The sequence below is a fragment of the Pteropus alecto genome, unplaced genomic scaffold, assembly GCF_000325575.1.
Source record: "Pteropus alecto unplaced genomic scaffold, ASM32557v1 scaffold12, whole genome shotgun sequence".
NCBI classification, from domain to species: Eukaryota; Metazoa; Chordata; class Mammalia; order Chiroptera; family Pteropodidae; genus Pteropus; species Pteropus alecto.
In genome coordinates, this window is record NW_006432669.1 from 3072397 (window position 1) to 3098448 (window position 26052).

The 26052-nt window shown below is 39.0% G+C and overlaps 1 protein-coding gene and 1 pseudogene across 1 annotated transcript in view; both read left to right on the forward strand.

Moving 5' to 3' along the window:
• The window catches only part of LOC102892163, a 13144-nt pseudogene extending 9420 nt beyond the window's left edge, over positions 1-3724 (forward strand).
• Positions 3725-5201: 1477 nt separating this feature from the next.
• PIWIL4 (piwi like RNA-mediated gene silencing 4) overlaps positions 5202-26052 on the forward strand; it is a 41462-nt gene continuing 20611 nt past the window's right edge. Inside the window, exons 1-9 of the mRNA XM_006907483.1 lie at positions 5202-5288; positions 6473-6551; positions 8914-9045; positions 11074-11288; positions 15554-15675; positions 17307-17387; positions 18937-19134; positions 20499-20610; positions 24895-25018. Of these exons, the coding sequence (XP_006907545.1) occupies positions 5202-5288; positions 6473-6551; positions 8914-9045; positions 11074-11288; positions 15554-15675; positions 17307-17387; positions 18937-19134; positions 20499-20610; positions 24895-25018 (1150 nt within the window). The remainder of the gene's footprint in view (positions 5289-6472; positions 6552-8913; positions 9046-11073; positions 11289-15553; positions 15676-17306; positions 17388-18936; positions 19135-20498; positions 20611-24894; positions 25019-26052) is intronic.

The window sequence follows — 26052 nt, forward strand, 5'->3', positions numbered from 1 at the left end:
GGCCCCCCAATCAGAATGGCAAGAAAAACGATGCCAAGACTATAAACATAATTTAAGGAGCATATGGGACACTATTAAGGCTCCAAATATTTGTCCTATGGCGTAACTGAAGAAAATCAAGATGTTGAACATCTACTTGAAGAAATAATGATGGAAAACTTCCCTAACCTGGAGAAGGAAATGGACATAAAATCCCAGGAAGCACAGGCAATTCCAAAAATCAGGGATCCAAAGAGGCCCACACCAAGACACATCATAATTAAAATGTCAAAGTTTAAATACAAAGAAAGAATATTAGAAGCAGCAAGAGAAAAAGAAAGAATTACTTATAAGGGAACACCCATAAGACTGGCAGCTGATTTCTCAAAAGAAACTATGCAGGACAGAAGGGCTTGGCGAAAATTGTTTGACAGGATGAAGATCCAGAATCTACAACCAAGAATAATTTATCCAGTAAAGCTATCATTTAGAGTTGAAAGACAGATAAAGAGCTTCCTGACGAAAATAAGTTAAAAGAATTTATCACCACCAAGCCAGATTACAGGAGATGCTGGAAGGACTTCTTTAAGAAGAAAAACCATGTAACAAAAACAGGAATAAAGCATGGTAATAACTATATTCCTAGCAACAAATACCTCAAATGGAAAAGAATTAAGTGCTCCAACCAAAAGATAGAGTGGCTGAAAGGATAAGAAAACAACACCTCTACATATGAAAAGGAAGGGGATGGAAAAAGATATTGCTAGAAGGTTTTTAAGTCAGACAGAGAAAGATAAACCCTATATGATTTCACTTATATGCAGAATCTAAGGAATAAAAAGAACAAACTAATCAAAAACAGACTCACAAATATAGTGGACAATTTGGTGGACAGAGGGGAGGGGGATTTGGGAGGCTGGGAGAATGGGGTGAAGGGTTAAAGAAGTACAAATTAGTAGCTGAAGGATGGTCTTGGGGACGGAGCACATGGGATAGGGAATGCAGTTAGCATTAAGATGTTGGCTAGGTTGGAGCGTCAGAGGAGGAGGGAGCAATTGGGGGGATCATTTCATGAACTATATAGATGTCTAACCAATATACTGTATATTTAAAACTAATTAAAATTTTAAAAAAGGAAATTAAGTACATTTTCTTGGGTCAGATAGCTAGTAAGCGATGGAGTTGGCATCTCAACCCAGTCTGTCTTACTCTAAAGCCTATATGTATACTCGTACCATGCTGTGCTGCCTACCTATTACAGAGAGTATTCTGCCTTTAAAAGTCACATGTGGAGGGCACAAGGTGACTGCTTTGTGTGTCATATCGTAATCATAACAGAGAGTTGAAAAATGCAGATAATGATTGAAAATAATTGATATTTCTGATTTATAACGAGACAGTATTTGGAAAATTGAAAAAAAATTGATTGTTTCAAGTAACTTATACATATTCTCAGCCTTTCTTGTCACTCTAGTGCTATCTCATCGATATGAGTCAAATTTGCCAGGAGGTGGTAAATTTAGAAAACATGGAGATAAAGATGATTCTTCTACTCAGAAGCACAGATTTTCGAAAGTAGTTTTCTTATCCAGATTCTGGTGCTAGATTGCAAATTCTTGTCTAGATTTTTATCTGCCTCTCCTTTCTAATCCCCAACTTTTGGATTCATTCATTTAAAATTTTTATGTTTTTTATTTGAGTGGTTTCACTGGCTGTCTCTGCCAAAGGCCATCATTACCTCTTGCACTTGTCAGCCCTCAAGGTTAATGATTTCTTGAGAACCTAAGAGTACTCTGATGGGGAATAAGTAGAAGGCAGAGCATAGCCTATTACACAGGACTGGGGTTCTATCTAAAGTAATGCAGATCACCTTGAAGGGAAGTGAATAGGACATGATATGGTGTGGACTTTATAGGTAGACTGATCTGAGCTGGAATCCCAGCTCTGCCACACAAGTTGTAACACTGTAGGTGAGTCACTTAAGTTTTCTAAGCTTCAATTTTCTCATCTATAAAATGAAGTCAGTAATGTTGGCCCCAGAGCCAGGCATTCTTTAGGTATTCATTAAACATTAGCTATTATATTTATTTAATTTTAGGGCCTCAAGTACAGAGAGTTAAATGAATCATATTCTTCATTTCACTGTACATGATTCTCATGGGTCTGTGCAAGTTCTATACTGTATTATATTTTGCTTTCCTTTTCACTTCCCCCATTCCCACTCCTGTTCTTCTCCTTTATATAGGTACTCAATTTATTATGTCTGTTGGTTACCCTTGGGTATATATGTTTATTTGAAAAAAATTAGTACATATCCAAGTACATATACCCCTAATGTTTTAAAAATTAACGTGTTATTTTGCCAAAGTATAGATCTCAATCCTTTCTTGCTTTTTCTTCATTCAAAACAATTTGTTGAAGATCTATTCATGTTGCTGGATGTATCTCTAAGGCATCGTTTGTGACTGTTGGCCTAGTACTCCACTTTGTGCATCTACCACATTTATCTACTTATTGCCCCTCCTGACGGACTCTGAATAACTCTGATGAACTGTCTGTACTGTGTCTTTATAATTTTAGCACAAGCTTTTTGATAGATCCATGGTAATATTTAACAAAGTTCTACACATATTTATAATGAAAATAATCTTTGAAAACTAGGAATAGAGGGAGCTTCCTTAAAATGATAAACACTAAAAACCAGATATTTACAGCAAACATTGAATAAAATGGGGACATTTCAGAGATGGTCCCCTTAATATCAGGGGAAAGACAAGAATGCCAGCTATCACAGTAACTTTCAATAGTAGACAGAAAAAGACCAACATGATAAGAAAAAGAAATAAAAATAAGGGATGAAATGAAATTGTAATTATTTGTAGATAATATGATCAACTATATTCAAACTCAGTTAATCAAAAGCAGCTATAAGAACTGAGTTAAGCAAACTCAATAAATGATATCACCTTACAAAAATCATTATCATGTGTCTATACAGATAATTAATAAGGAAACATAGTGAAAACAAAATACATGGTATCTTGTTATCATGGTAGTAACAAAAACTATAAAATTTCCAAAATTAAATAATAAGACTTTTATAAAAAAAATTTAAATGTTATTAACGGGCAGGAAGAGGGCCAGGACAACAAAACAACAGTACAAACAGCCCTTGAGCCTTGCGTAGGCTCCTCTGGCAGGGTTTGAGGAATTTTTCCGTGAACAGCTCTAAGAGGACTATAGCCAAAAATAGTGGCTTTCTTCTCAGTACCAATATGAAGTACGTACAGTTTTCAAACCTACACACCGATGTTCCCAAGAATTTGACCAAGCCTATGATAGCTATTTCAGATGACCCAGACACATTATGTAAGCGACTGTCAGTTTCAGAAAAAGGCCATGGCAAGGCTGTTTTGAACACTTCCAAATATTGTGCCAAGGAACTTGGTATCTTTATTAAAGTACGTGAACCTCCAAGGAAATCAGAGCAATTTACTCTCCTCAAATCAGTGCATATTTTCAAGAAGCACCGTGTTCAGTATGAAATGAGAACACTTTATAGATGTTTGGAGTTAGAACATCTAACTGGAAGTACAGCAGATGTCTACTTGGAATACGATCAAGGAAACTTACCTGAAGGAGTTGCCATGGAAGTTACAAAGACAAAATTAGAACGTTACCAGAACACATCAAGGAGCCAATCTGGGAAACAATGTCAGAAGAAAAAGAGGGAAGGAAGTTGTAAAGTCTCAGAGAGACAACTTATGCCAGCTTTTGAAATGAGGGTGGGCCAGCCGCGCACATTGAAATGGAAAGCGCTTCCAATTGAGGCAATTTTGAGTTCATCTAGCTGCTGTGTTGTCCACATGTCCTGATCAGTTGAAAGCAGCGGATGGAACATTAATGATACAATGAACTATTGTGAAAGAACCACATTATACTTTATAAATGTCATCATTTCAGCTGATTTTAACAAATGTGAGTAAACCATTTTGACTGCTATGCAAAAAAACAGAAAAATAACTTGAATAAATGGAGTAATCTAGCATTGTAAAGATGATAATTCTTTTCAAGTTAATTTATATATTTCATACAATGCCAATTAAAAATTAAGCAGAATTTTTAAAGAAGCTTGACAAACATTTTAAAATTAATATGGAACAATAGTTTGTAAATAAACAATTGAAAAAAATTAAAGGGTAAGGACTTGCTCTGACAGATTTTATGAATATTATAAAGAAATAATAAGTGGCAAAGTATTGGTGAAGAGCAGATATAGATAAGTAGAATAGAAATGGAAAGCACACACCAGATCTAGGTATATATGAGAATTTGTCATTTGCTGAAGGTAGCTCCACAAACCATTACAAAAAGTATACACTGTTTAATAGACAATGTTAGGGAAAATGGCTCACTGTATGGAGATAAAATTAGGTTCCTCTTCACATAACATATGTTCATACATGTGTATGTCTGTATATTTATATACAATCCTGAAAGATACATATATTGTCCTTGTAAACTTAGGGCAGGGAAAATTTTCTTTCCAAGAGACTCGAAAAGCACCAACCATAAAATTGAAAATTGGTATATCTGACTACATCAAAATGAACAATTTTGGTTAGATAAAGGACTTCATAGGTCAAAATTAACAAGTGATAGATTGGTAGTAGATATTTGCAACGTTAAAAAAAAAAAAGATAAAATTTCTCCCAAATCACAAAGAAAAACATGAGAAGCCCAATTTTCAAAACAACAACAGGTGTAAAGAGACAATTCATAGAATAGAAAACTCCATATCTATCACATAGATGAAGAATTGTGTACCCACACTGAAGGAAGTATGATTCAACCTTCCACTCATAAGATGGGCAAAAACTACACAGTTGGGTAAGGCCAAATATGAGAGTGGGAGTGATGGAAAGAAAAGGGAAGTCTGGGCCTCAGTCCACAGCCCCTCCCTCTCATCCCGCCCACGCCACCCCATTCCGGGCTGCACCCCCGCTCCCACTCTGCGCTCCTCTCCGCACAGTCCGATGCCCACGGGCTGTGCGTCGTCCCTCCACCCACGCATGGGACTTGGGGCGTTTCCTCCCCAGGAGTCAGTGACCCACCACCTCCCGTCACGGCCGTGCCATTTGGATGCCAATGAAAAAAGACCCTAACTGAGACTTTGCTGCCTTGGAAGTCACTCTGGGCTCATCCGGAACATGAGTGGGCCTATGAGTGGGCGGGCCCGCGTGAGGGCGCGAGGCATCTCCCGGAGCTCCAGAGCCTCAGAAATGGGGCGTCCCCAGGCCTCGCCGCAGGTGCGTACATCGCTTAGCGGGCATTGTCTAGCTTTCTCCTACCTGTATCCTTCATGGCCTCTGCCTTCATCTGCATCTCTCTCTTCCTCTGGCCTAGGAAGCAGTGGGTTATCTTCTGTCTCAACTTTGAGTCTTTCCAGGTTTCTCACATTTCTTCCTTCTGGGTTCTTATCCTGAGTAAGATATTAAGAGATCCTTTGGCCAGTGAAGAGAACTAAAAATTGGAGGCAAGTGCTCCGCCTTTTTCTACTTTCTGAATTTTAATTACTTGATTTGGGTTTAAGTCTCCTGGTAAAAATTTCTATACCTTCAGTAGTACCATTATATGGCATATCATCTAATACCATTCCTTTTGCTAATTCATATATAAAAATAAGTAACCTCAGGCACAGATGTGGTTTTGATTGAACCACTGTTTCTTGAGCAGTCTCTGTGGGTAGGGCTGTTTGCTAGACTTAGGCAACTAAACACAATTGACCGGCAAATCAGCAAGTTTTGAGTGATGTTACTATGTACACTTAGTATTTGGAGCAATCTCTTGGACCAAAAGTATTCAAGTGAGTAGTCTGTGGTCATTATGCTTTTACTCACACACAAAAAAGCTCTTCTCTTGACTTCATGCATTTTTTTAGCAGGCCAAGATATATTCCTCCTTGGATAAAGAGAAGTAGTTACTGGGAAAAAAGAAAATATTAATGGTTCTCTTCATCTTTTTATGAACTAATTTTAGACCAGTTATTCAAGACTGTCATCATCTGAGCTGGTGACAGAGATCCTCAGGGCTCAGTTTATTTTCTTACCACGCACATGCTCACACTGGAGGTCACATGTCTGTGGGCCATGGATCATCAGGTGGTGTTCTTCTGTACCACCTTCCCTCTGATGAGCTCCCTGGATGCAAGGGTCACATCTCTGCCTCTTTATACCTCCAGGGTCTAATGGTTATATCTGGCTCAGAGTGGCTACTAATATCAAAGTTTAATAAATCAGAAAACTATAGCTTGTCCTTATTCCTTTTTTCGAGAATGAGCAATCTCTTACCATCTCTCAAGTGTTTCACCTGGTAATGTTAGCTCATGGCAATCTAATGACTTAGGACATAATATGGTTCTTATTTTGTAATAACATTTTGGTTTATGAATTAACTTCTTGAATCTGATCACATTTTTTTTTGCCCATTTTAGCTTACATCTGCTGATCTCAGTGATAATGAAGCATCATCTCACAGTGGCTTCGTGGGAACAAGTGGGATTTCACAGCAATGTAAGTGCAATAGTCTGTTCCATTCAATGCTGTTCCATCTGAATGGAACACAAGTGACTCTATTAAGCCTCACAGCAGCAGGAGCATTTCTTAAGCATCCCACTTACCTTTTCCTGGAGGATTCCCTGTGTGTGTTGTGTTTCTTCAGGACCCGAAACACAGAATCTGCTGCTGCATTTCCTGACAGCATGTGGCAGTTGGGAATCCATAGACATCAGGAAGCCAGTTTTTGGATTCTTTGTGTTCACTGAAAATTTTTGAAAGAATATTTTAAAATCCTTTATGACATGTAAATGTCAGTGCCACCACCTTGCAGGAATAGAAGAACCATGGCATGCCTGCTGCTACTGCTCTCTCCTTCCTTCCCCACCTGTGTTAGATGTCACCAGATTTGGCCTCAGGATGTCTGTCAACATGCTACTTTAAGTAGCCACTATCACACAGTGTGAGTTGGCACACCCAAAGTGCTAATTTTCTAGGGTTGCTGTGACAAAGTACCACAGCAAGGTGGCTTAAACTATAGAAATGTGCTGTTTCATAATTTTGAAGGCTGGAAGGCCAAGATCAAGATGTCTTCAGGGCTAATATCTTCAGAGGCTTCTCTACTTGGCTTGTAAATGGCTGTCTTCTCCCTGTGTCTTCACCATGGTCTTTCTCCTGTATTCATCTGTGCTCTAATCTCTTCTTGTAAGGGCACCAGTCGTACTGGATTAGACCCCATTTTAATGACTTCATTTTAACCTAACTACCTCTCTAAAGACCCTATCTCCAAATACAATTACATTCTGAGATATCAGGGGTTAAGACTTCAACATAGGAATTTGGGGGATACGCAATATAGCTAGCCTATAACCACTGCCGAAATCTGTTAGCTGTCTCCCTTGTCCTGCCCATGAATTGCTAATAACCACGTAAGCTTTGAGCAGTCTCTGTGGGTAGGGCTGCTGTGGGTAGGTTCTTCCGGACTCTTAGGATCATCAGTCCTTCCACTCCTCTTATACCTGGCTCTCTCGTTTTCTGCTGGAGTTTTTCTAGCCCTGCACAAGCACCCTTTGTAATCTGAACTCACAGATGTGCATGTGGTCCCTCAGGAGAGCTATTATGCGAGGCAGTGCATCAGGTTCAGCACTGCTGCCACCATTCAGTCCTTATCCCAACTTTCCATGTCTGCTGCACATTCTTGTGACTAGCAAGTGATGGAAACCCTTCATCCTTTAAGGGTAGATTTAATTTCTACTTATTTATTTTTAAAAATTGTGGTAAAATATACATAATGTAAAATTTACCATTTTAACCATTTTTAGTTGTGCAACCATTACCACCATCCATCTTTAGGGCTTTTTAATCTTGCAAAACTGAAACTCTGAACTCATTAAACAATCACTTCCCATTTTCCCCTCCCCCTGGCTTCTGGCAACTACCGTTCTGTGGTAGATTGAAGTTTTAGAAACTACCCAACGTCTTTTGAAACCAAGAACAGTGAATGATATGAATAATCTAGTGAAGATAATTTTTAAAATTAAATAAATTTTGCGATTTTCTTGGAAAACCCAGATTCCACTGAGAAAGGTATGAACAGCAGTTTTGAGCAAGTGATGGAGACATTCGAGTTAATTGCATCCAGTGACTCTATCAAAGGACAATGGTCAAGTCAGCGTTCTAGAGATTTGTCATACTATGAGTCATATTACTTCGTAGTAATATTCTGTATTTTTATATTTTCATGTTATCTTCAGAGAGCCAAAGTTGTATCCAAAAACTCAAAATTTCTTTGTACTCATTTAAAAAGATAATATTCATTTGGATCTCAATTTCACATTTTCCAGAACCTAACCAAGTAATATGCCCAAAGGTAAAATACTGGCTTTCATTCTCAAGGGAACGATCTAGCATAAAAATTTATGGCAGTGTTCTGGGCATTTCTCTTCTTGTTATTGGTGTGGACTTCTGCACAGATTGGGGCTGAATGTCTCACCTTCCCCAATAGTCTGTAACTCTTCTGGGTGTTACACAGAGCAGAAGGAGGGAGAGCTACCCTCCATAAGTGGATATAGAGTGGGACAGAGAGAGATCGAACTTTCACCTTAGCCAAGAGCAGAATCAGACAAGGATAAAATATTATGAAGTAGGACTAACTCAGGATCAGTTATTTCTAACAAAACATGCCATGCTTCCTTCACAATTATTTATTTTTAGGCTGAAGACTTCTGTATAATCATGATTGTTTTCAGCAATGTAGGCCAGTTTTATTGAAGGCTACAAAATTCTGAGTTTTGGTTGTAGATGCATTTTTTTATCTAGTATTTGTAAACAATATCACTAGAATAAGATGAGATATTACAGCATTCTTTTCATATTTTAGATAAAGGTGGCATATCTTCTGGTGATGCTGGATGTACCTTCATGGAAAGAGGTGGGAAAATCAGACGGGACTTCATGGATTTGGGTGTGTGTACCAGAGAGAAGTTGGCCCATGTGAGAGACTGCAAAACAGGTACCTGGTCTTCATGTTACTTACTTGTTTAATGTTACCAAATCTTGCTTGAGGAATTTTAATTTCTAGATCTAAAATAAATGAGTTCATATGTTGACTTAATAGGTATTTATTTAACATGTGCTATATTAAAGATATTATCTAGACACTAGTCGTTTTAGCCTTAATTCTCTTATTAATAGGAGTAATAACATTCCCCCAAAACTACATTTTATTTATCTATCTATTTATTTATTTATCTTTCATTAAGTTTATTCAAAACTACATTATTTATCTATCTATTTATTTATTTATTTATTTATTTATTTATTTATTTATTTATTTATTAATGAGAGTTTATTTTAGCCAAGCTGACAGCACGCTGGGAAGCAAGATCTCAAATGCTCCTACATTTCACTTGTTGAAAAGATTTTTCTCCTTACAACTGGGGCAGGGGTTAAAAAAGATATTTTGTCTCTTTCCCAACCCTTTTCCTATATGAGAATAATAACATTTCTGGACTTTAGCTGTAGAAAGAAAGTTGCGGCCTGTTTCTGTAATTCTTAACCCAGACTTTAGGCTCACCCTGAAATTGCATCCAGAATTGTGGGCATATGCGTTTTCAGGGAAGTAAGTCTGTTGTTTTTATTGATCCTCAAAAGGCTTTGTGACTTCCTTCTAAAAGTTAAAACTCCCTGATTCAGATCAGTCTTTTTCAAACTTTTAAAACCATGAAGCAAAAAAAGATTTTGTTATTGTTATCCAGCATACAAACTTCACACACGCAATAAACAAGGTTTCATGAAACAGCGCTTGCCCTAACTATGTGCAAGGCATTCTGATCCAATTCTGTTGTTTTCTAGTCTTTTCATGAAACACGATAGTTAACCTCATATACTTTTGTAACTACAGCAGTAATGGGTCATGATTAGTTTGCAAATTCTGGTGTAGATGATCTGGAAAGATTTTGCCAGCTCCGACATTCTAGGATGACTTCTCTTTGTCCATTAATGTGAGCCGCTAAAATATGTTGTCATCTCCTCAGGATCTGGAAGAACAAAAGAAAGCTTTCGTTTAATTAAAATAGCACAATAATTTCTTGCTCCGAACAAATTTATACCATAGGTAGAAGCTGAGGACATACTAAAGCACACACGATACTTTTTCTTTCTCACCACCTCCGGGGCTCATGTTTTCACATCCTCCATAAGAAAAGCAAAACAGTGTCTATTTGATATAATTCTTTTCTGCAAGACAAACACTGGATGATCCTCTGCAAGGAGAGGTGAGAAGTATCTCATCTGTGCCCTTCTTGGCTTCTGTCCTGGAGGGAACTCACTCCATTTTGAGCACTGACCAATTATATTGTGACTATTTCTGAATTTATCCTGTAGATTTTGAAGAGACGAATAAAAACTTTTGTGGGTGATGGAATTCCAGGAGGCACACAGAGCCTCCCTGAGCCTGCAGAAGATAGAAGCCCAGAGGCCCCGTTTTCACGTAGGAAAGCTGTGGAATTCCTTCCTCTCCCCCCAGTTTTCCTCTCAGTCTCTGAGGGGCTTCTGTGGAATTTGCAGAGTAGCTTAACCACTGATTGAACTACTTCAGAATTTTCAAAAGTATGGTTAACTCTAGATTTCTAAGAGGTTGGGGGTTGTATTCATGGTAAGCACTGGACAGCTTCTTTATAATCTTAGCACATCATCATTTCAGAGCAGCATCTGAAATTTTACTTGAGCTGATCTGAGTTGCATAGATTCAGAGCCGGAGGGAAAGCTTTGGAAGGAGTCCTACAGTAGTTGAATTCAGATGCTTCTCTTTTTCCAGGGTCTTATGAGGGCTTTACACACAGTCCTTTCTTCATTCCCAAACACATGTTTATAGGACACCATAAGGTCATTAGGCTATAGGTTATTAGAGCTTGAGTTGTGTCATTGAAGAAGAATCCTGTCTTTATAGCAACAACTGTGCAAATGTTTAAAATGTGATTAATATTAACACGGTATGATTTTTTTTGTTAAAAAATGTTTTTTTTATTTGTTTTCTCAGGTTCCAGTGGAATACCTGTGAAACTGATCACAAATCTCTTTAGTTTAGATTTGCCCCAGAACTGGCAGCTATACCAATATCATGTGACATATATGCCAGACTTAGAATCTAGAAGGATGAGAATTGCTTTGCTTTATAGTCATAGGGAACTTTCCAACAAAGCCAAAGCATTCGATGGTGTCATCCTTTTTCTCTCACACAAGCTAGAAGAAAAGGTATAGTATGATTAATTTTTTAACACACATGTGCATATATTTAAACCCATCCATATATATTTGAGAGGTTAGCTGATTTTCATGTCAGTTGGAATAGGTGTTTCACTCACTCCTTTCCCCTTTCCCGTCCCGGGACTTCCTAATTAAGACCTCATCAGTAATTTATTTCTTAATTAAGAAGCTGAAGTTCTGGCATTTTAAAAATATGAGCTGTAACACAAACACTGTTTTTTTAACTACCTTTTTTTTTTTTTTTTTTTAAGGCAAAGTGTCCTTGAAATAGGCATCCTTTTCAAACTGTTCCTGAAATAGGCAAGACTTTAAGAAACACCTTTTAGCCTTTGGCTTCAGAGCTTTACATTTACTCGACTTTTTGCTCCTGCATAATTATGTCCATGTGTCCTAATAACTTTACATCAATCTCTGATTCTAAAACTGTCATTTCATTCATGACTTGTCCCATCATCTGAAATATGTTATTGATATCAATCGTAAAGATATATCTTTAATTGTGAGAACATTGGATATGGTAATTGCATGATTCATATTCTTTTATTCATTTTTTCACACCGTCGACATTTTTTGTCCTAAAACAGATATTGGCATTAAAGTTTTTATCATATGCTTTGTTCTAAAGTAATATTAAAATTACTACAAGGGAAAAAGAACTAGTTTCTGTATGAAAAACTAAAACGGAGCATTGGATTACAACTTTATTCTTCTATCCCTTGGAAAGCTTGATCCTTTAGTTCAATATTTCGATCAAAAGAGTATGAATGGCATAAATGTGAATTTCTAAGACTTCGTGTAAATCTTTGTGAATTTTGTGAAATGTATTTCTGAGCTCTCGGGGGGCTTATATCCTGTCATGAGATCCCGAGGTTTATAAGAGTTACTTGAGTGTTTATTTCATCTGGATATAGAACTTGAAAATTATGCCATCGTTAAATTTAAGGGCTTAGAAAATCTGGACCTGTAAGTTTAGAAACATTCTTATTCATCATGTCATTGATTTCTCAGTATTTTGTCATATAACCAGATGTTGATAGCATGCGAATAGGGCCTCTTACACTTAAATGATATATTTCAAGTATATTATAATTATTTAAGATCATCTTGCTTGTAGATACATCTATAGTAAGTTGAACAGTCCAGCCTTCTTAAAACGTACCTTACCAAAGTGGAAAATTTATTAATATTTGGATGCTAGGAATAAGTTAATATTATTTACTTCTCCTTCAAAATGAGTATGTAATATGTGCCACACATCTTATTATTGGGGATGAAATCGAATGAGGAGGCAGGTGAGTAAATAGACAGTAAAAACATGGTGTGACAAATCAGGCCTGTTGATTTTATTTCTTAGACACAGGTGATACTAGGTTTAGACAGAGTGTGAATCCTTATCAACAAATGACCTGCCACCCAGTGACATGAAAAAGAAATAGTTAAAAGAAATAATGTCCCAATGAAGATACAGCTATTCTCACCTCTTTATTCTGACTTTCATTTTGACTCAGGCTTAATCCCGCACTCCCATCCATTCTTACACATTTCATAGGATGCTTTTTTAGTTGAGAGCTCCTCCAATAATTCATTCATTGAGCTGCCATCTAGTGCAGTTCTAGAAGTCCTGTTCTGCTGCCTCCTGGCCTTCCACAGGCTTCCGGACCCCATCTGTGCATCTGCGCCACATCCTGGGTAGCTGTCACTGGTCACATCTCACACATTCATTCTACACTTAGAAAGAGCCTACTATGTATCTGGCAGGGTACTGTCACCATGGTGGAAACAAGGATCAATAAGAAAAGACTCTTGTCAAAAATTTTTCAATTTAGTACTGAAGTTATTTACAAATAAATGCAGTGCAAAGTAGATGAAATAAGGGCTATAATAATGATTAGTAGTGTTATCACGCTAACATTTACTGAGCACTTACCAAGTGTAAGGTGCTGCGCTTGGTTCTTCTCTGGATTAGCCTTGCACATCTCTCTTGAACAGATCTAAATTTTGTCTCCCGCCTACCACCACTGCTACTATTACAGCTCCCAGGTAACATTTGTTGAATGCTTACTCTGCCAGGCTCTTTATATGCATGGTCTCATTTAATCCTTTCATTACCCCTGGAGCCTTTGAAAGGTTAACTGTCTTGCATAAAGTCTTTATACAAAGCTTGATGAATGGAAAGATTATTTCCAGCAGGAGCTTCAGTGGGGTGATATTGAATTCCTTTTTTGGGGCAGAATTTAGATCAATGAAGGGATCGTTAGGTGGGGGTTGGGGGATTCCTAGACAAAAGGACCAGAGGGAGCGAAGGCACAGTGATAGGAAGTGAGGGCATATTTTAGAAACTTTCGATCATTCAGATTTAGCCAGGAAGGAATAGAAGTTGTGGCTTCAAAAGGGAGAACTTTACATGCCCTGCCAAAGAGTAGAGACTGTCTTCTGGGGTCCACTGGAACCTTTGAGAGAGTTTCCATGGGAGCTGTGTTAAATTACAATTACGCCAATCATGTTCTATTGAATGGATGACAGGAGAAAATGAGAAGATTATTAAAAAAATGTTGCTGGAATTATCTGGACAGGACGTCAAAAGGGCTTAAACAAAGGTACAAAGCACTGCTATGGATAAGGATAAGATCCATGAATTATCTCATTTAATCTTCACAGCCTTGGACTCACTCCCGCTTTAGAGATGGGGAAAGGCCTTAAAAAGCTAAAGTAACTTGCTCCATATCATACAGCCTGCAAAAGGAGAGGACCGGGGTCTGTCCAACTCCAAGTCTAGCGCTCTTAAGCTCTTTGGTAAATAATGGTTCTGGAACAGCTTAAATAGATTTGAGATATGGCTGGTGTAGAAGTGCTAAGACTGGCCAACTAATTAGACAGTGGATGGAGAAGGAGCAGAAGCGAAAAGTCACTCTGAGGCTAGCAGCCCAGGGACTGGAGGGTATGGGGTCCAGCGTAGGAAGCATGAGGCGTTGGTGTTTGGTGGGGGAGATGGAGGGCGTGCTGATGACTTTGCTCTCAGATGGCTGTTACGCATGTTGTTCCTGGATAGAGGTCTTAGCGGGGACCATCTGTTCCCCACAACCACTCACTCCAACTTCCTTTGTTGTCTTAATCCTTTTTCCTGTAATCCCTGTAGCAGTTTGAGAGTCCCTCATCTCACCTGCCTGCTAGACTTCTCGATATTGATGAACTCTTCCTGCAGTTTTCCACCTTGGGTTCCTCTACAGTTTTATCTGAAGCAAGAAATTGCCTCAATGACCTATTTCATCTCCTGGGAAAGGACCCATTTCTCTTTATTTCCATGCAATGAACTGTTCCTACCCTACATTCTAGGTTTATCTAAAAGTAGTTAAAACTACACTTTAACTATAGAAAACATGGTAAAATACATAAATGCTTGCTAATGAACTGACCTCTTCTAATTCCTTACTCTTCTGAAAAATCCTTGATCATTGATTTTTATTGACTGATTTGTTCATTCTTTTATTCTAAAAACCTGTACTGAGCCCTGTCTGGTCGAAGGAACTTTAAATTTAGTCGGGTGCCTGGTATATTCATGCGTTCATTATATCGTTAGCACATTGTTCCAGATAATAAAAACCCTAGGGGTTTCTCTAAACTTTTCAAAACTTAATAAAATCAGATTTCCTGTCTTTTTAAATTTCTACCACTTCCTCTTCTCTCTCCCCACGTTTGCTTCCTCTCTCATCTGTCCTCTCCCCCTTTGTTTTCTTTCTTCTCTTTTATAAATAAACTTTTGAGAGGCTGTACTTTGAAAGCCATGAACCAAGGATGGGCAGGACAGGCCACTAATCCATGAACCCCCTTAAAATGGGTGCATTAGGTACATCGTTGTGGTTTATACATACGTGACATTTTCTTGGGAAAATGTCTGCACTTTTATCAGACTCTCAATTTGTGGCCTGTCTCCTGTACCTCCCTCTCCACGCCGCCTCCCATAGTCGAGAAGCATGGCTATGGACTTCTCTTTGGAGAGAATTTTTAAACCCTGAGCCTGGTTTTGATTCTCTATTAAGAAATTACAGAGTAGAGAGATGTGTTGTTTTTCAAGGATTAGCAAGCTACAGAGAAAAGAACCCCTCCAAACATAATGTATTGATTACATTATTACACACTAACGCCTGCAGTTTTGTTTTTGTTAATTAGTATTAAATTGCGATGGCTTTTCATATCTACATTCCGCACGCTCAGGGGTAATTTGTAGAGTGCATATTAATGATTTCTTTTCTCAGGTCACAGAATTGTCAAGTGAAACTCAAAGAGGCGAGACTGTAAAGATGACTATTACTCTGACGAGGGAGCTGCCAGCAAGTTCCCCCGTGTGCATCCAGGTCTTCAGTATCATCTTCAGAAAGTAAGGTGCCTTACACGTGAATTTAATTTAGGCTAATTTGCCTGTTAGCATAGAGACTGGGTATTAAGAAGATCTACCATTTTGTAGGCACTGTGCCAGCAACAATGTCTTCTTTAGGGCAATTTCCATGTACTTTTGTGTACTTATGCAGTGCTGTGCACCACAGTGCATCACAGCTGCTGAGTGGCATTAATTGTTATTGTCTAGTATTATCTGAGTGGAGACAAAGAACTCAGTGTTCTGATGTCTCAGTGGTAGCAGGGAGTGTGCCTATTTCCTTCTCTCCTTTTTCTGTACCCTGTACCACCTCCCACCCTCCGCCCCCAGACTTAAAAGTTAGGTATGACTGGATTAGTAAACCGAAGTATTTGTATTTCCCCTGGCTGATTTATTTTAGATGTAAAAGGCCATCACCATCTTCTCTCACTCGGGGGACAGAAAGAAGGTGGTGACTAAGCTTTTTAATGTTCTTCACACCGATGCAGGATCATTTACTTCAAAGTCATCACAGGGGCTGTGGGGAACTCGATAAAATGCAGATTCTCTAGCCCTTCCATGGACCCAGTAAACAGAATTTCATGAGTGGGACCTGAAAATCCATGTTTTTAGCAAGCTTTCCAGGTGACATGTAGATGCGCAAAAACTTCTGAACCACTGTTTTCCATGGCACTGGTGTGAATCAATCAGGTTATCTGTTAAAACACCTAAGATTTGAGCCCTTTGCTCAATAGTGGCCTCTGGACAGGATGAAGACAGAGGAATTTGGGGTTTTGCTGAGTAGGGCATGGAAAAGAAGTTCTCCCACTCAGATACGTTATTTTCTCATTTGAGTCAGACTTCTTGCCAGGTATCTTTAGACCTTCCCTGGGCCCCAGTTCCGTGCTGCATAATGCTCTTCAGAAGCCAGTCTTGAATGTGCCCTCCTGAGAGGGGACTATTTTAGATCAGCTGATATTTCGAAGGCGCTTTTCAGTTACAAAGTTTTTTCATTTGTATTTGATCTTACTTGATCTACACTCGAGTGCCCTAAGGTGGGTACTGTTAAAATCTCCATTTTATAGGTGAGGAGGCTGAGGCTCAGTGACATTTAGCAGCCAGAATCATGCAGTTGGAACCCCTGTTTTCTGACTGACACATTCAGGTTTCCTGAGCTGGGCAGCCTCAGATCAGTGATGTGTCAGATTCCAAAGGTGACCAAGATTAGTTGCCAAAGAGGCAGCCATGTTATTTGGTGGCACCTGGGGAGTTTGAGTAGCCTCCTTAGAAACAACCTCATCTCAAAATAAGGAAGAGGACAGAAGAGTCTTCAGACATGGCTTGCTTACCCCAGCCATGCTAACCAGAATGTTTAAACCACGGTCATAATTGCTAAGTGACCACATATTTATCATTGTAGCTAAACCCAGACAAATAAAAATAATTTCAGTTGTGTCATTCTCAAATACGAAGAAGTGACCATTCTTAAATATACACTCATACTGATAAGTATCTGAACTTTCCAGTGCTATGAGAATGAGAGTTCTATACTTTATACATTTTTTTTATCATTATGTTCAGCATGGGTACAAACTTAGAATTACACTGGTATTCACTGATGTTTACCGAAAAGTAATAAAAATGTATACTTGCAGGATCTTAAAAAAGTTGTCCATGTACCAGATTGGACGGAACTTCTATAAGCCTTCTGAGCCAGTGGAAATTCCCCAGCACAAGTAGGTTTATTTATATTTTCTGTTACTCTGAAATTGTTATCATATATGAGCACCATAATTTATGATGCAATATTATACCATTATGCCTCCAATGAGAGAGACTGTGATATGAAAAGTAATAGATTTTTTTAATTTTCAAATTTTTTATAGAATGGTGAATGTCAGCATGAAACTAGCAGCCAGATTTCTTATATTAGTGTGCTAGATCATTATGATAAATCCTAGAAAGAATTCAGAAACTGAGTTTCCTGTGTATGACAAGTAATAATGAAAGCAGAATAAGCTATATTATGTTATACTACATAGCTGGTGCTCTGTTTTCTTGCTGAGCGGAAGTTAGCACAGCCAGGGTGGTTGATGTGAAATTATTAGATAAGCAGAGGTCAGACAAACAAGCCAACCAAAAAACCATCCTAGTGAAAGATAGATCTGTTAAGAACACTTGAGAATTTTCACCCTAAACTGAGAAGTAGTGGCTGCAGGGAAAGTGCTCAGCTATGTCTTAAACTGGTTGTCACTCAGCTCTCCAAAATGTGTGGTCACGCTAAAGACAGGGTCAGCTAGTAACCCAAAGACAGATATGTAAACAAAGAGAGAAATGCATAAAAGGTAAAAAATGGGGGCAGGGTATTTGGGCTTCTACCAGGTGGAAGAAAAATGGCAGGGTTTCTGTATGATGATTCAGTGTGTCAGAGTGGTCTATATAAAGCATGCTGTTCCACCCTGTCATTTATCTCTTCACCTGAATTAGAAGTTCTCTTAGGTCCAGTGTGTGTGCTGGGCTGGAGTAGGTGCTCAGTACGTATACTTGGCCTGAAGGCTGGCTTAGTATCACAGTGAATGAAGTCCACAAAATATAAACTGAAATGATTTTTTAAAAATATTTGTCTATTCTTTCATGCCATTTCCATCATTTTTAAAAATTTAAGACTTCAGTCTATGATATTCATAAATGTGGAAAGGAGCTATAGTATCTGCTACAGCTTCTCTTGTACGTATATGTGATACCACTTCCATTATTTCTTAATCTCAATATCAAGTCTTTCTGCTGTCTTTACCACTGAATCAGTGTGCTTTTCTGAACCTAACTATTTTGATGCTGGGACAGATCACTCCATAAACATATAAATTCTAAAGATGTAGTTCTCAACCAGGGGCAAGTTTGCCCCCAGGGGACATTTGGCAATGTCTGTAGACAATGTGGGTTGTCACAGCTGGGGGGCTGCTACTGGCATCCGGTGGATAGAGGCCAGGATACATAAACATCCTACAATGCACAGAACAGCCCCTAACACAGAATTATCCAGTCCAAAATGTCAGTACTGCCAAGACTGAGAAATCCTCCACAGGGATATATTTAATCTTAAATGTATGTTTAAAGACATGCCAGCTGGAAATATCTGAAGTTTGTGGTTAGCAACAGGAAGAAATCAGACTGAAGAAAAAACTATTTCATAAAAATCTAGAGAATTGGAATGTAAAGCCATCATTTAAAAATGTTTGTTTTTCTGATATAATGTATTTTTAAAATTTTATTTGTTTTTTTAAGCTTGTCCCTTTGGCCCGGGTTCTCCATTTCTGTATCGCAGTTTGAAAGTCGGCTCCTGTTTAGTGCTGATGTGAGTTATAAACTCCTCCGGAATGAGACTGTTCTGGAATTCATGACTGGTCTCTGCCACCAAACCGGCATGTCTGGCTTTCCCCAGATGTGTGAAAACCAGCTGATTGGGCTCATTGTCCTTACAAGGTAAAAGCCTGCGTTTAAGGATACTTCTCCTTGGAGAATGAATTATTTATGATTTTTGGGAACAGGAAGAGCATCAGGATGCTGGCCTGAGCACAGATCTGATCAGTTCACTCCCCTGTTAAGAAGACCTGGCCCGTCTCAGTTGTCTAGAGTTTAGACTTTCTCGAGTGAGTGCTGTTTGGAACGTCCACAGTCTGACACGGTCTTGCACTACCTCTTGCTGTACTCCTCCCCTTAGCCCCGCAGTGGGGTGCACTTTGCTCCTTCAGTGTCTCTGCCTAGATTCTCCATCCCTTGTTCTGCCTTCTAAATTTCTACTCGCACAAAAGCCCAGCTCAAATGTTACTGCTTTTCTGAAGCCTCCACCTGTCCACTCAGTTGGAATTATTCAATTCCCTCCCTTGTGCTGGTCCCATAGCATGTTGCTTTTAGCCACCTCTTTATAACCATTTTATTTAATTTTATGAGGTTGCAGGTTAGAACATTAGTCCCATGTCTCATCGTCTTCATAAGATTGTGAGGTCTCTAAGGACTCTAGGTTTGTCCATATGTAATTTGCCTTCGATGCACATTGAGCTGAATTAAACACAGATGAGGTAGCTTCCTGAGTACTGAGAAGCTTACCATATATGGCTGCTAGTCCATAATACTTCTTTTAGAGGACCTTCTGGCCTTCTTGCAGTGGCTCAAAATTTCCACTGAACCTTGTTTTCCTGGCTTATAGAGCAGAGAGGTGGGACTGGTTGAACTCTACACTACCTGGGATGAGAAGGCCACCTTCTTATTCTCCTGTCATGATCTTCATGATTAGTTTATCACACTGTTTTTCAAATCACCTTGCAAGGTACCAAGAACCCTGGAGGTTTCTGTCCCAAGGCTGGGGCAGCATGAGGAGATATTCCAGGCCACACAGCTTTGCAATTTTGCCGAGGACCAGCCCTAGATGGGAGACTGAGCGGCATACTGGAGTTGCATGGTTGATCAGTTGCCTTTTTGTGCTTTTTATCAGAAAAGCTATCTGATACCAAAAAAATCCTGATGGGAAAGTTTTGAACAATGTTTGGCCTTCCTTCATTTAAGAATGATTTACCTGAAGTCAGAGTGTTTATCAGTGAGAAAAACAGTTTATGGTCTAATGGCTTTCCACTTTTCTGGGAATACGGAGGACTTTCTGTATTTTCAAGAGTTAATTATTATTCTTCTGAGATAATAGCTGACCATATTTTTAAAATGTGACTATTCTTGTGTTACTGTCTTTCATAGTTTCTGAAATTCTGGAGTCGAATTTTTTAAAAGTATAGTGAAATCGTTGTTTATCTTGTATGATTTGGAAAAAAAAAATAAAGATTTCTTGCATTTACCAGGTATAGTAACAAAACCTATCGTATCGATGACATTGACTGGTCAGTGAAGCCCACGCATACCTTTCAGAAGCGGGATGGCACTGAGATCACCTATGTGGATTACTACAAGCAGGTAGGACTTTTTCCCCTTCATCCTCATCTCCCTCTTAGCTCAGAGAAGTCTCCTTATTTCTTTCCAAGTCCAACAGGTGCCCCAGCTGTCAGGCTGAGTCTGCCTCCAACATAATTCTCTGACTTGTCCCTTCCCATTCATCTCTGCCTTCCTTGGCTTGACTCAGACCCTCACCCTGTCTCCTGTTGTCCTTCTTCCTGTAGCCTGAGTGATCTCCCTTCAAAGCATATCCGATAATATCACTTCCATGCTTAAAATATTTCCATGGCTCTCCATTGCCTTAGGAGCCAGATCTAAGCTCCTGGGCGGCGTTTCCAAGGCCCTTTATGATCTGGTCACTCCCGGCCTCTTGACTCTTGTCTCCTGTTTCCTTCGTGTTTTTGCCGTGCTCGATGTTTGTGGTTCCTTGAGTTGGTTATTTCTCTGTGCATTTTCATGCATGTGGCTTCCTCTTCTTGGACACCCCTTCATAGCCAGCCAATCACTAAATACCCTTCAATACTCGAACATTTATTAATGGAATCACCTGCTGCCTGTGGGAACTTCACAAATACACAAATATCACCATTACCCCTGCTCCCACCTTCCATCTTCAATTCCTTTCGGACACTCCTTCTCTTTAATGTTAATCATATTCCAGAGATTCTGAAAAATCTCACACAAGTTTTAAAAAACAATAAAACAAAGTAAAAATTCTTCCTTGACCTTTCTGCACTTTTAAGAAAAGCTGTCTCTTTTTTCTCCTTAGCTAAGTTCTTTAGAAGGTCATGTACACTAGCTCCAAGCACCATTTCAGCTCTTCCTTCCTGAAGCCTCAGCAGTCTGGTGTTCGATTTTGCTGCTATGGAAATAGCTCTCTAAAGGTCAAATTCAGTTACTGTTCTCATCCTAATGGGCTTTTGGTGGCATTTGACACTAGTGACCCCTCCCACCTCGTTGAACTGCCAGCCTTGACTCCTGGGGCACATCCTAGTGGATCTCCACTGGTTAACGGTTGTTTTCTCTCAGTTTCTTTTGAAGTTTTTTTCCTTCCTCTCCCCCAAACCTTAAATGCTGTTATTCACCATGGTTACCTCATATAGGATCTTTTCTTTGTGCTTTGAGACCTCTCATATATAGTATTTTTGCCTTGCTCTCATTCCTAAATTACATACTCATCTCTATTTTTAGATCACTTTGCATGAGTATCCTGCAGGCATCTCAGACTAACAGAATTCATACTGAATTCATTGTCTTTCCCACTCTTGTTTCTCCTTGGGAATTCTGCCTCTAAGGAAACCATTTCGCTTCCTTCCTCCTTCGCCATCATTCAAGTGTCACCAAAATGAGTTTTGCCTCCATTACCCTTGAATTCTCCCTGGAACCATGCCCCTCCCCAGTCCGAGTCACTGCATCAATGCAGAACCTCTCACAGAGTCCCATCTGGGGAACTTCTGTCACCCTTGTATGATCTCCTTGTCCCAGCTCTCTTCCTCACTGTGATCCTCGTGGACACCAGAGAGATCTTTCTGAAATACTGCCCAGAAATGTGACTAAGAACATAAGCTCTGGAATAAGATGGTCCTGGCACTGGCTGTGCATCCTTGGGCAAATCACTAAATGTGAAGTGTTCTCTATAAAATGGAGTCATCTGTCTGCCATCATGGCGTAGTATAAGCACTGAACGAGATAACAGTGCACGCAGAGCATTTAGCCCTGTACCTGCACATTGTGGACATGGGGTAAACGGTGGAGACCCTGCCCTTCTTTTCCTAGCATCCCCTTCTTCATTTCTAGCATCACACAGTGTGGCCCCATGTCAGTTTTAGCCTCATCTCCCACAACATCCCCACTACGCACCCCTATGCTGCCATCACCCCAGTCTACTTGTCATTAAATGTTCCTCAGACTCTGCTCATGTTCACTAGATATCTTCATAAAGCCAGACTGTACCTTTCCCCTTCACTGCCAGGTAAAATCCTAGCTTCAAGGTCAAATGTCATCTCATTTGAAAAGTCCTCTTTGACTTTGCTTCCTGTCACAGTCACAGAAGAGCTAGATATTCTCTTCTCTAAGCATTTGGACCACACATCACGCTGCTTCTAGAACACGACTTCCTTGTAGAATGGGTATGGCATTTGGTTAATCCTTGATACGTAGTGCCTAGCAAAGCATCTTGTGCATAAAATGTGCTCCATGATTTGTTCATTAAACACAAAGTTTGCTAAATATTTGTCTTTCTTTTCTGTGTGGTTAAATTTGTTCTTCTTTGAGCAGATGTATTTTAGGACCTGTGACATTCTGAAAAGGGAATCATGGTAAAAATCTCACTCACTTTCTTTGGAATGAGTCGTGTCGCCGCATTTATATTGTAATTAGAGAGAAAAAGAAACAAAATTGTGCCAATTTCTAGAATGTCCTTCTTTCTGTCCAGGAAAAGAACACTAAATTATTATGTAGTCAACTTTCAAAGTAGAAGACATATTGACATTGACCTTAACGTTTCTTTTTATCTTGTCATGAAAGATATTTTCAAACTCTAATAAAATTATGGCAAGGGAGAGGGTAAGGTTCACCTTATAACACAGCTTAGAGGATAGAATTCCTGGCCATGCTCTAGGTAAATAGAATATCCTCTTCTTGGAACATGCTTCAGCTTTGCTCGAGCTGTTACCCGGAACTCTTTATTCCCCTACATTTTTTTGAAGGTGCTCTCTGGACTCTGCGTCTTTCATGAAGCCTTCCCTGATGTACCAGCCATTCATTGTTTCCCTACCACTACCATTTCTTACTCCCGCCCAGGGACCCAGTACTGAGTGGTATAATAAGCAAAAGTTCCCAAGTCTTATGGGATAAGTCCGGGATGTGCTGATGTCCAAGAATAGGGTCTTGGAGATAGAAATTAAATTAAATATTTTATCCAGAGCCTCGATGTATTAAATGGATGAAAGCAGAGCTGTCTAGCTGAAGCAAGGTGGTACCTCTGCCAGCCTGGCTCTAACCCACCTCCCCTTGACCTGAGGCCTCTTGGATGAACCTCTATTTAATTTAAAATAGAAATATTTAATTTAATTTCTCAGGGTGCTCCTCATTTGTGAGGGGCATGATGATAATATCTGTCTCAGATGTTTGTTGTTAAGATTAAATGAGAAAATGAGAAATGAGAAAATGAGGCAGGGACTGTGGCCTCTTTTATCTTTGTATCCACTCCAGTTCCTGGAATAGAGTAGGCACAAGACATGTACTAAGTTAATGAAGTCATGCATAAAAACTCTCTTTCTATAAACTCTCTTTCTACAAACTTCTCCAAGCTTCTTAGCCATAAGATAAGCTGCAATCACCACTTTAAATTGCGATTTTCTGAATTGTTTTTATTTTAATGACTGAGTCCTAATTGAAATGGAGAAACTCTCACTTCTTACTTAATTATGATTATTGATGTCAGCATCACATAGTGCCTGGGCCTTTTGTAATTTATAATTCCAGTTGTTCTGTCATTAGCATTGAGTAAATTATACTGGAAATGAATGTTAATTGAGACCTTTGCCTTTGGAAGAGAAGTGAACTTTTGGCGAGGTGAGAATGTTGAAATTCAAGTGTAGGAGGGTAATGGGGATGAGGTAAGAGCCCATTTAAAACCAGACATGATGCTAGCGGTTTATGTGGGATACTTCTGAGCTGCCGGCCTCCTCATTTCATCAATGAGGAAAGGTAAGTAACTTCTCCAGTGTCTCAGTCCAATTAAGTGGAAGAGCCAGTGATCAGATTCACATATGTCAGACTTCACAGCTACGTGCAATCCTGAAAGTTAAGGACAGTCATGCTCTTATGGGAAATCCGAGGTTGGCTCAATATAACCCTTGCCTTCAACTTTCGTATAGATATTTTTAAATGAATGCAGATGCTCAGAGCCAGTTAGTTATGCACAGGACAGTTTGCCTCAGTCATCAGTAGTGGAAATGCTGGCATTGGGTCAGCTCCGTGGGGTCATTGCGCTGTGTGTGGAGCCAACTGGAGGTGGTTCCGACTCCAGATGAAACCCAGAAGAAAACAGAGAAATGATTAAAAACAAAGCAAAATGACATTGAGCTATAATAGATAATTAAAATCATAAAACTGGCCCTCAGATATAAAAGGTAGAGCCTGGGAAGAAGTAGAAATGAGTAGGAAACCATGGGATTTTTTTTCTTCATTGAAAAAATTTGCTTATCTGTTCATTTTGGGATTACCTTGTTTATAAGTGAGGAGGCTCATTTTACAGTGTTTCCATATTAACTTTTCTCTCATTAATCTTGCATTCTGTAGCAATATGATATTACCCTATCTGACCTAAATCAGCCGATGCTTGTTAGTCTGTTGAAAAGCAAGAGAAATGACAACCCTGGGGCTCGGATGGCCCACCTGATACCCGAACTCTGCTTTCTAACAGGTAATGTTTATGTCTTATATTCTATCAGTTCTTGATCATAGGCTCCTGATCTCTAGCAGTGGGCAGAACCTCCTTCAGTTAGCCTAATGCCAGAGCATTAATTCAACCCATTGATTGATTGAGGACGGTCCCTTAAATAATTCATTTGATAATAGAGAAAGTGGGAGAATAACGTGCTATTTGGAAAGTGCTTGGCACAGTAAGTTATAAATTTCCTTTCTCTCATGTATTCCATTTGTTACTTCAATGTAAAATAAGCCCCAGATAGTTTTCTAAAACAAAGCTGCTCTTTACCATTTTTTGAACTTCACTAGTTTAGGAAGCGATGCGATTTTGATTTTTGGGGGGTGTACTGTTTGTGCCAAAATGATCCTTATTTTCTTTGTGCATGAGCTTCCAGAAGTTAATCTTCGCTATTTAGTAGAATCTGAGTAACTGTCTCGAGTAGTTTTACTCATGCTCATTTGATTAACAGGGTGGGACCAAGAAAGGCAGATTTTCTACTTTTTACATTTTTGAATTGCTTGAATCAGTTACGGTGTGTATGTTTATTTTGCTATTAGAAACACTAATAAGGATATAATCCTTAAAAGGAAGGATGCTGATCCTTAGTGGAGTTCTGATATTCTACACCTGCACAGTTCCATATAGTAGCCTGTAGCCACATGTATTTTGGGGGCACTTGAAATGTGACTAGTGTGACTGAGGGACTGAATGGAGATGTGCTGTAAGTGTAAAATACAGACTAGATTTCTAAGACTTAATATGAAAAAAAGGGAAAGTAGCTCAATAAATTTTTATATTGATTACATTTGAAATGATAATATTTTGGAATATATTGAGTTAAATTATTAATATGCTATTTAAATAGTTTTATTTGTTTCTTTTTTTATAACGTGGTGACTTGAAAATTTAAAATGACGTATGTGGCTTGCATTTCTATCGGACAGTGCTATCCAGATGCTAAATCTGATTCAGTTTAAGTGAAAAAAAAGCTTACACTGTCCTTTAGATGGGCTGGGGTTACATTGTAT